The sequence below is a fragment of the Mastigoproctus giganteus genome, chromosome 10, assembly GCF_048544385.1.
Source record: "Mastigoproctus giganteus isolate SK-2022 chromosome 10, ASM4854438v1, whole genome shotgun sequence".
NCBI lineage: Eukaryota > Metazoa > Arthropoda > Arachnida > Uropygi > Thelyphonidae > Mastigoproctus > Mastigoproctus giganteus.
Genome location: NC_143584.1, coordinates 218,322,389 through 218,336,280, shown reverse-complemented (window position 1 = coordinate 218,336,280; position 13,892 = coordinate 218,322,389). Strand labels below are relative to the sequence as shown.

The 13,892-nt window shown below is 36.7% G+C and overlaps 1 protein-coding gene across 1 annotated transcript in view; it reads right to left on the bottom strand.

Moving 5' to 3' along the window:
- The window catches only part of Hmt4-20 (Histone methyltransferase 4-20), a 126,564-nt gene that overhangs the window by 77,143 nt on the left and 35,529 nt on the right, over window positions 1-13,892 (bottom strand). Inside the window, exon 4 of the mRNA XM_090383283.1 lies at window positions 12,514-12,679. Within this exon, the coding sequence (XP_090239409.1) occupies window positions 12,514-12,679 (166 nt within the window). The remainder of the gene's footprint in view (window positions 1-12,513; window positions 12,680-13,892) is intronic.

The following is a 13,892-nucleotide window of genomic DNA, read 5'->3' as shown; positions in this document are numbered from 1 at the left end:
ACATATATTTGTGAAATGAAATGAACTAGGAAGTGTTTGGGAGGTTTAGATCTTCTCGCAGATAAGCTTACTCTATTAGTTTGACAATTCATGGTGTATTCAATAGTAAGAAAAAGTGGGGGGGGGGACATGCTGTACGAAGTAATGAAATTTTTGGATATGGCGTACACATGGTAAGAATATACCCAGATCCTTGAGATAACGTGGCCTCAACAATGCCCCCCCCACCCCGCATACACACTACTCGTACTCCCTCCAGTCGCACTATCTGGCAGAGTACAGGTAGCAAGATTATACAATAGCTGATCTGGAAGCCTCCTAAAGAGTTACTAATAGGGTCGGTCCAGTGTACTAACTAGCTGCCGGCCTGTGAACACAGCTCTAAAGCGGTGTTCACACGCCAAATGTAATGTTCACTCGAAATGTAAGGAAGATTGGATCTCGTCATGAATGTTCATGATAACCTCAAAAAGGGGAAGGATTGACTAGAACTTAGCTCTGGAGACTAAACGTGGGTTCCAACACTTCAAGCCTCCAATAAGCAAAGTGGTGGTATTGCACCAGTTGATGAGAGTCATCTACCATCTAGTATTGCCTGGTAACACAGAGGGGACAGCATTCCTCCATGTGGTGTGGCCGCCGATACACCTCGACCCCTGCTTACATTGGTTCACACCTGGGTGATCACCCACAGTGCTTGTGCATGGAGGTTATAACCAGGATTACTAACAGTCCCACCATCATGAAGGTGCAAGCAGAGGATTTGGCTGTCACAGACCATCCAGACTTCGCCGAAATTGGGTCCACTTGACTTGAATGTCACCCAAATATCAGTTCTATCAGCATTTTAGACTCCCAGATAGCAAGTAGAGCTTGTCAGGCATATCTGATAGAATGTCTGTGACAACCTCAAGGACCACAGACTCTTCTTCTTTCTATCTGCTTTCGTCCTCTTAACCTTCAACCCAAGCACGGTACTAAGTACTACAGGTTCTAATACCTATAGTACTTTTTAAGGGCATCAATAAAGCCACCGTACCTGTGCATTTCTGATTGAACCAGAGAGCATGGATAACAATATCTCTCTTTGAGGATTGGTTTAAATGCAGCTTCCTTCCCGAGGTTGAAAAATATTGTAAAGACAATGACGTTCCTTTCATGATTTTGCTTCTATTAGATAATGCTCCTGGACATCCTACACATTTAGATGATTTCAATTCAAATGCGAGTCATATTTCTATTGCCAAACACGACTTCACTCATCCAACCTATGGATCAAGGTGTTATTTTGAATTTAAAAGCATACTATTTACACACAACATTTGCTCAGGCATTGTCTGCAGTAGATGATGAGAAAAATTTTACATTAAGAGACTTTTGGAAATCTTACAATATTTACCACACCACCTTAAACATTAATAAAGCCTGGGTGAAAATTACTAAAAGTTGTTTAAATGGCGCATTGAAGAAAATATGCCCAAAGCACATAAAAGGCTTCGAAGGATTTGAAAAAGATGAATCATATTAAGAGGTTACAGATAAGATTGTAAAGGTTGCAGAGCTACTTCAGTTGGAGGTTGATGCCAAAGACTTGGAGGAGTTAATAGAGGAAGAAGAGAAGGAATTATCTAAAAAAGAACTTTGCTTCATCACCAGACAGAGAGCAATGGCATTTCGTGAAACTGCATCAGCAATGGCAAGGTTTGAGAAGATGGATCCTGACAGCGAATGATTCTTAAAAGTTAACGGAGGGGTAAATGATATGCTTGCCTGGTACAAAGAAATCTACGATGAAAAGAAAAAAGCCACCACCCAGTCATCCATTAATATGTTCTTTCATAAGGTTGAGAGTCTGCCCCCTTCTAAATCTCCACAGCCCTCAACCTCTGCAGCGGCATACTTATCAGCTGAAGACGTTGATTCTGGCAACAATGCTCGAGAGGTAAAACTTACTGACGTTGTCTGTCTTCTCTCTCTTTTTTGGAAGTTTTTTAAATTCACACTTTTGTAATTTTTCCAGCTCATGAGATAAAAAATTGAATAAATACAATGAATAATTCTATTTACATGTTCGTCAAACATTTCTTTTTCCTGACTTTCGTAAGGGTTGCATTCCTTGGAATGCAACCCTTACATAAGTCAGAGAGTTCCTGTAATCCATTTCCCTTGTGCATTTTTCCTCCCCTTATGAAGTGCTACTATATAAATACAACTCACACCTATTATCATGTGAAAAGCACATCATGTGACATTTCAGTAAACACTTTTTATAGGAATATAAAAATTATGAAGGAAGTATTCAAGCACTCAGGTTCATTACCTGTTAATCAAATGCATCTGTAATGCAATACAATTCATAAACATCACCCACCTTGCTTAAACTATGCTTCATCATTCCAATAATATTTTGGAATCTGACCATCACTTTTTTCGTGATGCATTATGATGGCCTTTGTTGGTTCCATTTACATTGTGTATGGTTGTTGTTAGTCAAATTTCCATTATTTGATCAATAATAAACTATTTACTTTTTTGTAAATACCAGAACCTGCTAGAGGAAAGGTACCCACGGGCATTGATGGGATTGATAAAACCAGTGATTTCAGTGGACCAGAAGGATGATTAATGGATTGTTTAGTTACAAAAATAACAATGTAATGGGATCTTATAAATAAATATATAGCATTTTTAAACCTCAATGTCATAGATACTAAAGATTTGAAAACTACTGGATCAAGCAATTAATCATCAATATACCATGTCTGTTGACTGCATCCATTTTAAGGTCAGTTTTTTGCATATAGATAAAACAATTACACTTCTCCCTGAGATCAGTTGACAGTTGAAATAAGTTTCTCATTTCGGATTAGAACTGGGCCTTTCTAAATGGGCAGCAAAGTGACAATATGCATGGGTACTATGGAGGAGTCGTGGGGCCAGTCTTCCCTATGATTTGCTCACTGCGGAGGAAAAGTATTGTTCCCCCACTTCTTTAGAACAAAAATATGTATATAATTATTTGGTGCATCATAAGTATACAGATGTTTGACACTGTTTGTACAATCATGGAGTCTGCTCGCAACATTTCTGCTATGAGTCTTTTTTTGTAAATATAGGCATGATGAACCCATTCGTTTCATCAACATTTCATAGTTTCCTACTGTATGTGCTGTCAACATTTCATGGTTGAAATGTTGAAAAAAAAAAAAAAAAAAAAAGAAAGAAAAAGTAAACTGCAGCCATTAGCAATCCACTGCAGGGTGGAAGCCTTCTCAACAATTCATGTTGAGGAAAATGGACCATAATCTGCTACACTGGTCCAGTGTAGATTGGCAGATCCACCATATTTAGTACTGAGGGGCTTGAACCCAGGTCTACAAAAAGAGCGTGTGCTATTACACTCCCACTCCTGACCACTCGGCTACAGAGGCTACTTTCCTACTATACACGCTGCTAACTGCTAATGTTTCATGGTTTCCTACTATATACTCTGCTGTTTGTTTGTTTGTTATTTGGTTTTTAGGAGCATTAGCAACTAAGGCCATATTGCTCCAGGATATGCGGTGGTCATTCCCTGACCTTTCCGCATCCTCCGTATTTGGTGGTGACGGGCTCGAACCCCAGTATATACTCTGCCAACATTTCATGGTTTCCTACAGTAAATCCTTGAGTACTCCCCCCCAGAAGATAAAGTCCATAAGGGTATAGTTTGATGGGCAGGGAGATACTACTGACTGCACCTGTATGGCCTATCCATCTCTGTGGGAGATTTTAATCAAGACAATTACAGACTACATGAAAAATATGAGGTAGTGCCCTATCTTGTTGGAAATAGAACAGTGACTCAAAGAAAATTATAACTGTGACACCAAAGATTGAAATCACACCCCAAACAATAATACCTAGATGGTCAAGTAGCTCACATCACTTGTATGTTCTCAACATTCCAGTTTACAACCGTGTCTTGTGATGACCTGACAATTTGAAGATGGACTCATCAGAGCTCAGAGTCTGATGGAGTTATCATTGGGTTCCCCAATATGGCATTCAGTACATGTCTGCATTCATCCTCCATTAAGATAAGATTTCAATAAGAAATATGATTTCAAAGTCCACAGACACCATAATTAGATGCTGTAGAGATGCTAAATTCTTTCAAGATCCTCCTTGTACCTCCTTGTTTATTCTTAGAATGCATTCTTTTTTTGCCATCAACTGTTGATTCTCTTTTATATATCCACACTTTTGGGTTGGTCAGATTTATTGCCATTTGCAATTAAGCTGGCATCAAATTTACAGTAGACACAAAAGATTGATATTCAGCTTGTAGTTAAGATAATGACTGTTTCATTTCACTCCCTGTTGACTCTTGATAGTCTCAGCAATTTTAGATTTCTAATAATGTTTCTGTACCAACTTTTGGCTGGTTACTAGCCATTATTACTTACCATAAAGAGAAAAACAATTTATTAGATTCAACATATGTAAATATGCATGCATTCTTTTGACCTATTTTACACATATCATTTTTTTTTTTACTTTAAAGACAGTTAGAAAAATATATTCAAAATAAGCAGAGAATAAGATAATACTTTTCCCTAAAGTTAGAAAAAAATTAAAGTTAGAATACAAAAAATTAAACAACAGACTGTTCCAATCCTGTTTAACTTTGGCTAACTTTAGGCTAACATTTAGGTTTAGGCCTAAATGGTTGTCAGATGAACTAATGAGGCATATGGCAGAGAAGAAAAATGCATGGGATACATACAAATTAACACGTGACACAGACACCTATGATAGATACAAGTTGATCTGTAACCAAGTTACAAAGGAGGTTAGGCAGGCGAAGGCAGATTACGAGAGATGCTTGGCAAGGGATGCGAAGAAAAACAGCAAAGAGTTCTTTACTTATGTAAACTCTAGAAGGAAGGGGATGAATCAGATTGGTCCACTTGAGATCGATGGGTCAACTGTTGATGACCCTGCTCAGGTAGCTAACAAACTAAATGAATATTTTGCATCGACATTCACACATGAGGAGTTATTCAGTGAGGGGAATGCCAGAGGTGTATTCAACTCTAGCAGTAAGCTAGAGAATCTTGTAATAACTGAGAGCAAAGTGGAGGAGAAATTGTTGAAGATAAACACAAGAAAGGCACCTGGGGTGGATGGGATCTATCCAGTTATATTAAAGGAGGCAGCAAAGGAGGTAAGCAAACCCTTAGCCATAATTATGAGAGCTTCCTTGGACTCAGGGGAGGTACCCATGGACTGGAGATGTGCAAATGTGACCCCAATTCACAAAGGGGGATCAAAGGCTGACACAAGTAATTATAGACCTGTGAGTTTAACTTCTGTTCCCGGAAAATTAATGGAGGCACTGGTGAAAGAAGCACTGCAGGATCATCTAGACAAGACTTCAGTTATAGCTAGGACACAGCATGGTTTTGTTAAGGGTAAGTCTTGCCTGACCAATTTGATTGGATACTATGATGCAGTCACAAAAGAACTGGATGCAGGGAATAACTTTGATATTATATACTTGGATCTTAGAAAGGCTTTTGATACTGTTGCACATGGAAGACTGCTGCACAAATTGGAGCAGTGTGGCATTGGAGGCAAATTGCTGCTATGGATAAAGGGGTGGTTGAGGGGGAGAAGACAGAGAGTGGTAATCAATGGACACTGCTCATCGTGGACTAATGTTATTAGTGGAGTCCCTCAGGGTTCAGTATTGGGGCCTTTATTGTTTTCTGTATTTATAAATGATATTGATGATGGTATATCAGGCTTAATGTCCAAGTTTGCAGACGATACGAAGGTTGGCAGGGTTGTCAAGGACACTACTGACACTATGCTGCTGCAACAGGATTTGGAAAGGTTGAGCAGATGGGCTTCGAGGTGGCAAATGAAGTTTAACATTGACAAATGTAAAGTACTACATATGGGAAACAGCAACCCCAGAGCAACGTATCAACTCTGTGGTACTACACTGAAAGTGGTAGAGAATGAAAGGGACCTGGGGGTGGTTGTGCAGGCAGATATGAAGTTCTCTGAGCAGTGAAGACGGGCTGCAAGAGTAGCTCATGGTGTATTGTCAATGATATATAGGAATTTTTCTAGCAGGGATAAGGAGGTGATTATTCCCTTGTATAAGGCAATGGTCAGGCCACACCTAGAGTACTGTATACAGGCCTGGAGGCCTCATTTCAAGAAGGATGTAGAGCTGCTGGAACGAGTACAGAGAAGGGCAACTAGATTGGTGAATGGGACAAAGGGGTTCTCTTACGAAGAAAGGCTTAAGTTTTGCGAATTACAGTGTCTGGAAACTAGGCACCAGCGAGGTGATCTGATAGAGGTGTATAAAGCCTTGAATGGTTTGAGCATGCTCAATGCTGATGGGATTCTTCCTCTTGCTCAGAATAATCACCTGAGAGGGCATAAATTCAAATTGAGGAAAGACAGATGTAGGATAGATGTGCGGGAATTTGCCTTTAGCCAGCGGGCGGTTGGTGGGTGGAACAGACTTCCATCCCTTGTCGTGGAAGTTGATAGCCTAAATAAGTTTAAGGCTCAGCTGGACAGGTATTTCGAACGAACAGAGGGGTGAAGTGGAAGTGGTTATTTTTATTTATTTATGTTACTTTTTTTTTTTTTTTTTTTTTGGCTGATGCTGCATAAGCTTGCTTTCTTGCATCAAATGCCTCTACTAATGCTAATGCTAACTTAACCAAGATCTTTACTAAGGGATTCCCCTACAAGTTCCAGTTTCTAAATATCTTTCTCAAATGGCATATGGTCAAGTCTGTGAGTAAACTGATATGTACTCCTTTAATTAAAGACACAGCAGCACAGTTTCAAATTAAATAAATATACTTTTCTCAAGTTTTCTGTACCTAACAATTTGTTTTCAAGAATCTATGACTATATTAATAGGTAACTGTTTCATGCAACAAGAAAAGAAATTGCTTAAAGCAATGTGCAACGTCATTTCAAACAACTGTTCAACCTCTGTTACCATGCTTACAAGTTAGTGCAAATGCATCAGATCTGCTTGCAGCTAACTATTAAATAGTTTCAGCTAATTACTAACTACTAAATAGTTATAAGATTGGCATTATTATGTATATCTCATATTGTGAATACCTTCAAATGAGTTGCCATGATATTGCAGTACCTCGAATAAGTAACTCTTCACCATAGGAGAAGACTATTGTTACTTATTCTCAGTGGATTCCACCACCCAGACAGCACAGTTTCGGAGCTGATTGGCTCCTCTTCGATGGGTGGGCCTCTGTTACCATTAAAGAGAAATATTCTAGTCAGTGCACTTATGTATTATGTTTGAGCCAACTGACTTCACATTGCAATAACTTAAAGAGAAAACCAATGCAATGCCTTGGAGTGGTGAAACTTTCTTAAAGGCTTTATGTCAGTGTTGCAAAGATATAATAATTTGCTTACAGTTATCACTAAAAGGTTCTGTCAATACACATAAAGTATTCTATGGCACATTAAAACAAGTAGTAATTATTAGGATTCAACTTAATTGATTCTGATACCTGGCTCTCATTATTTAGCAAGTATATTTTTTTATTGGTGAAAATACCTTGACTTTGCATAACTAAATCGCAGTTATCTTATAACTGCAGACTAGGCACCTGCGAGGTGATCTAATTGAGGTGTATAAGACCTTGAATGGATTGAGCAAGCTCAATCCATTTAAGGTCTTATACACCTCTAATGGAATTCTTCCTCTTGCTCAGATTACTCACCTGTGGGGGCATAAATTTAAATTGAGGAAAGATAATTGTAGAATAGATGTGTGGAAATTCTCCTTTAGCCAGCAGGTGGTTGATAGCTGGAACAAACTTCCATCTGTTGTAGTGGAAGTTGGCAACTTTAAAGAAGTTCAAGGCAGAACTAGCAAACATTTGGAGTGAATGGATGGGTGAAATGGGAAGGGTTTTTTTTTTTTTTTTTTTTTGGCTGATGCTATATAAGCTTGCTTTCTTGCATCATATGCCTCTACTAATGCTAACAACAGGATTCACTGTTTCAGCAATAACTGTATGTCCACTCTCAGTTACATTAAATTTCTGCTTTTTTCTTTTTAACTCTGGCTACTATTACTATTAGTGCCATGCATTAACAAGTGTTAAGTACGTGTCAGTCGCTGTTAAATACATACGTGCATCAGATGGGCAAAAATATGCTTCAGACTACTGGAAAACCATTTGATAAAGCACAGCAAGCTAATAATTACCATGAAATTACATTAACATACAAAGGGTACTAGGAAAGTTTTGCAATATGACGCAACAATGAATCACAGGAAGCTGCTTGTTGCTGCATGTTGAGACATGTTCATACGTGCATAGTAGCCGCCGCGCCAAGTCGATGGGCTCAGTTATTCATTAGTAGTGAGAGTGTAAAGTGCTTGCGATGGCATAGTGGTCACGAAATGAGATAAGGACAGTTTTGCGGTATAATTTCGTGCGTGGTTTAACCATAGACCAGTGCTTAGAAGAAATGACTCTTGCACTAGATGATGATTGTCCACATCGTACAACGATATTCAAGTGGTATAGAGAATTCCAAAGGGGAAATTTCACTCTGGAGGATTCTGAGAGGCCGGGAAGGCCACGAACGTCAGTTACGGAGGAAAACGTTACTGCTGTGAGGAAAATGCTTGACGAAAACAGGCGAGTGACCTACCAACAGATAGAGGATACTTTGGGCCTAAATGCACCAGCAATTCGTTCGATTCTGCAAGATCATTTGCACGTGAAGAAACTTTGTTCTCTCTGGGTGCCGCATCAACTGACTGAAGAGCAGATGACACGACGCGTGACTTGGTGCCGGGAGATGTTAAAAAAGTTTGATAAGGGACAATCTCGGTATGTGAACAACATCGCGACAGGTGACGAGACTTGGCTGTACTATTACGATCTGCCGACCAAGGCTCAAAACAAAGTTTGGGTCTTTGATGATGACGACACACCCGTAATTGTCAGAAAATCCCGATCTGTAAAGAAGAAAATGAAAGCTGTATTTTTCAAATCGAGTGGAATTGTGGAACGTGTCGTTTTGGACACGCAGAAGACAGTCACAGCTAAGTGGTATACTGAACAATGCCTGCCTAAAGTCATTGGATCTATGAAGAACTTGCGGCCAAGGTCAAGAATGGACACCTGGTACCTCCATCACGAAAATGCTCCAGCTCACCGCGCCAAAGCCTGCACCGAATATTTGACCACGACAGGACTGAAACTTCTCGAGCACCCTCCCTACAGCCCAGACCTTGCTCCCTGCGACTTTGCACTGTTCCCGCATGTGAAAATGAAGATAAAAGGGAGGCGGTTTTCCAGTGATGAGGACCTTCTACGGGCTTGGGACAACGAGTGTGCTTTACTTCCTAGTGAAACTTGGCAGAACTTGTTTAAAGATTGGTTTCGGAGGATGGAGAGGTGTATTGAATGTAGAGGAAATTACTTTGAAAAAATTAAATAAACAAAGCTGTATTGCAAAACTTTCCTAGTACCCTTTGTATAGCAGTCTATATCTTCCTTATTGTAATTTTTTTTTTTTTTTTTTTGAAGTTGAAGAGCAGTTCATAAGACAATTCCTTCTCTGATATCAAACAACAGGCACAAAGGTAAATAATAGATTATCACAGATTGAAAGTTTTTATATAAAAAAAAAAAAAAAAAAAAAAAAAAAAAAAACGCATTCACACGAAAGATGTTTTATGTGTAAACATCTTTGATGACACCTACTAAATGTAATTTAGTAGTAATTTTAGTAGTAATGTAATTTACTAAATGATGATGTAATTTATGCTCACGCCTGCTACTTATTCTACCGAATCAATGTTAGTGATAAATAGGATACATACGCTACCGAATCAACATTTGGAAGAGGTGAGGCCAATAGCCTAATTACCCATTTGATTGTAGCCATTTGTTGAATAGTAAGATTGCAACAATACAAGTATTTGTATTTTTATAATCATCCTGTCATGTTGGATCATGTTACTCTGTCCTGCTTTGTCGCAAATTATACATGTAGCACTACAGGATCTGCAAGAAATGACAGTATCCACGCATAATATACTATCAAAACTATGACTTGGCTCAGGATCTCAACGAGTACAAGCGTGTGAGATGGTAACGCTGCACATCGGACTTGGACATTTGTAAAATAATTGAAATATATAAGACGATATGTCATGACAATGTTGACCCTGACGAAGCATGTGGTAATGGCCTGCATAGCTTGTAATGCAACTGTGAGAAGACCCCTTTCAAAACTTATCCAAACAGTGAGATGAATGAGGATCTAAAGCTTGCCATGCTCAATCGACTCAGCGCAATTGCAAAGAAACACAAAAACTTGATGAGGACTTATGCAACTTAATGAGGAGGACTTATGCAACTTAATGAGGAGGACCAATGACAAGCAAAAGATTCTACTCATACATGTAATTTAGAGTCTGTTATCTCCCAATCATGAACCGATTCAGCTAGTGGCAATGGTTAGCCCAAAGCCACCCAAAGTGGTATGCTATGAATCATAAATTGTTTCTGCCACTAGCTGGTTTATGCCAGCTCTGAGCACATCTAAGATCACCTCCCATGATCCTTTGCACAATCGCCTCTCCTGACTCCGTTTTTCTTTGTTATGAAATGGAATTGACATTTCCATTTCGGAAAATCATGACAAATTGATTTTACTACCGTCTGAAATTTAGTAGGTGCCCCAAAGATTAAATTGTACTACAACAATATAGTATGATTATCGATACACATATCATATTTTTATATTATGGAGAAGATTAGAGTAAGATGATCATATTACCTTCCATACTACTCATTTAATACACACACACACACACACACACACACACACACACACACACACACACACACACACACACACACACACACACACACACACACACACACACACACACACCTTGTTTTTAATAAGATTAAACAATGGCAAGTCTGTAGAAAAAAATACCAATTTTCCCACACAAAAACAAAGTTAATCCATGCCAATATACAAATGGGAAATCATAATTCATTCCATATCTGGGATGAATTAAACTACAGAGGAAGTGTTATATATGAACATTCATTGCAAAAGGCAGTGGTAGTTACCAATATCACACTACACTTGTAAATGAATTAAACAGAAAAGTACTAATTTCTGTAATAATGAAATATCTACTAAAATATTATTGAATGTTTATTTTGAAATATTTAATAAAATAAAAATAATTCTTATGGTAAAACAATGCTATTATTAGATATTAATATTACTAAACAAATTTTATGTTTTTAAAAATTCTAGAAAAAATGTGGCATTAATGATACATATTCTTTTTTAGTCTTTTTTTTTTTCTTTTTTTTTTTTATAATTATATATGTGACTTGACTGGCAAAGAAAACTACAAACAAAAATTACATTAATAAGGCTTCCTCCAGTACCTATCTACAGATGTGCTCACAAAAGAAATCAATCATGATACAACAGCTCTCAACACATACAACCTCCTGTGCCAATATAAGATAAGGCACATAAGTCTGTCTCACAGTCATCAAATACAACATTATACCAGAATCTTCCACTTAAGAAATAAAATCTAAAAGTCTGCTGATGTCTCCATAAATTATTATCAATCTGTCAGTATGTCAAGCTTCATTATAAAAAACTCTGGAATTCTGAATCCTTGATAACACCAAACAGAGGACAGGTATACTCTGCAGCAGAGATCAAAGGATGTGCCAGTGTAGAATGTTCCATGGATTAAACTTGTCACCACTGCCAGTAAGATTTAAAATAAGTTTCACAGCTTTGATATTCTCAAAGTCGCCAAGAGTCTTTAGCAAATTCATTTTACTAGCAAGCTAACACTAAGCTGTTGGCTAATGTTATGCAATATGTGACAGTGCACAAAATAAAAATTAGCAGTCTAGTATATTTTAACTAGTAGACTAGATTGCTGTATGTAATGTTTTTTCTTTACTTTTTTTTTAATTTTGTCTCACATTTTGGATTATAATTTTCAGCTCATTATGGGATATTTCAACTACTGGAACGCTTCCATCTGCAACTCGTATTAGATACTATGGAGGATGTATTATTCAAATGTGAACACACTTCACAGATTTCCAAAAACAGCCAATTGTTTACATTTTTATTAGACAAAAATGAATGATTCAGTAAAATGCTGTGCAATCATAATATACCTTTTGGATGATTCACTTTTGGTTATAAAAAAAAAAGTTAAATGGAATGACCACTAGTAAAAAAATTTATTTCATCAATTATTTTTTTTATCCCAGAAAACAAACAAACATACAAAAAAAAAAATGCAATGCTTCAGAAATATGACTGATACAAGCATTTTCTGAAGATGAATTTATAACATTCTCTGAATATTAAAGTCTTTTAATAACTTTCTTTTACTAATTATCTATGAAAGATATTTAAAAGAAAACTCACATGAGACTTAAGTAAGTTCTGATTATGCTTATTTTTGGATGGAAAATATGATTTGGCCCATTCTCCTGATGAAAGCTGCTGATAACTTTTTTCATAATTTTGAGTCTTCCTAAAGTCTTCAATAACCTTCTTTAGTGCACCAGTGTTAACATCCAGTGGTTTAAATCTGTCAGAAAATTGTTCTTCTTTAGTCAAACTAAGATAAAAATATACAACTGAATGGCTATACAGCAATTTGTACAACGTACAAAACAAGAAAGGGTTTTATTATAGAACAAATCTTTCTATAAACTGGTGAAACTGGAGAAACGGGGGCTTTATTAAACTATATGAATAAAATAAAAATATATACTCCTAAAATTCAATAGATTAAAATTAAAAGCAATATGAATCTTGACATACACTACTTTACACTATGTACCCTACTCTACACTATATGCTCTCTTTATTGCTTTTAACTTAATCTCTACATTTTGTTCTTATCACTTTTATGCTTTTAATCTATTGGGTTTAAATTGCATGCATTATTTATGTTATTTGTAAGTTTTAGTAAAGCCCTCATTTCTTTGGTTTCATCAGCTGTAGCAAGATTTATTTTATATGTTTATTCCTGGATGCACAAAGGCATTTTTCCAATAAGCAAGAATTTTGTCAACAAGGAAGAGAACCATTTTTATTTTCTGTTTAGAGAAGATAAAGTCCTCTTCACATTTAATGGTGTAACTAAGACAATGAATTACATTATATTAAAAAATATTATAATGTATCAGTTCGGACAATGAATTACATTATATTACAAAATATTATAATGTATCAGTTCAGACAATGGATGGAAAGGCTTGAGGTAAATCATCTCAGATAAGTTATTAACATTAAATCAAGTAAAGATCTATGCTATGTCAGAATGGCAATAAGAAGTGATAAAATATATTAAATATGCAAAGTTCAGTACACAAATTATTTTTCTGAGTAGTCTTTTCCAGAAAAAGTTTGAACTTTAATAGTATAAATGCATTAGTTTACTAAATGTGCATAAAAATAAATGACAGTGTATTGTCAGTTAATGAAATGTGTTCTTCAAATATGTTTATAGGAGTAAATGGAGCGGAGAAATTGAGTTCTATGCACCATTATTCTTCCCTCAGCCTCATTCTTAAAAATAACAAATATAAAAAAAAATATTTTTCAAAGGAAAACAGAAATGTATACCTCCTACTAACAAGGCTGCAATCTGCTAACTAGTAATAATTATGTTTATGACTATGTTGTTCTTACTCTCTAGTTGTCGCTGGTGTCAAGTTTAGATTCAAATTAGCAACTATGCAATCTAGAAAAGATAGGTTCATTTTAAAGAAAAGTTTTTATTAATAAAAGAGATA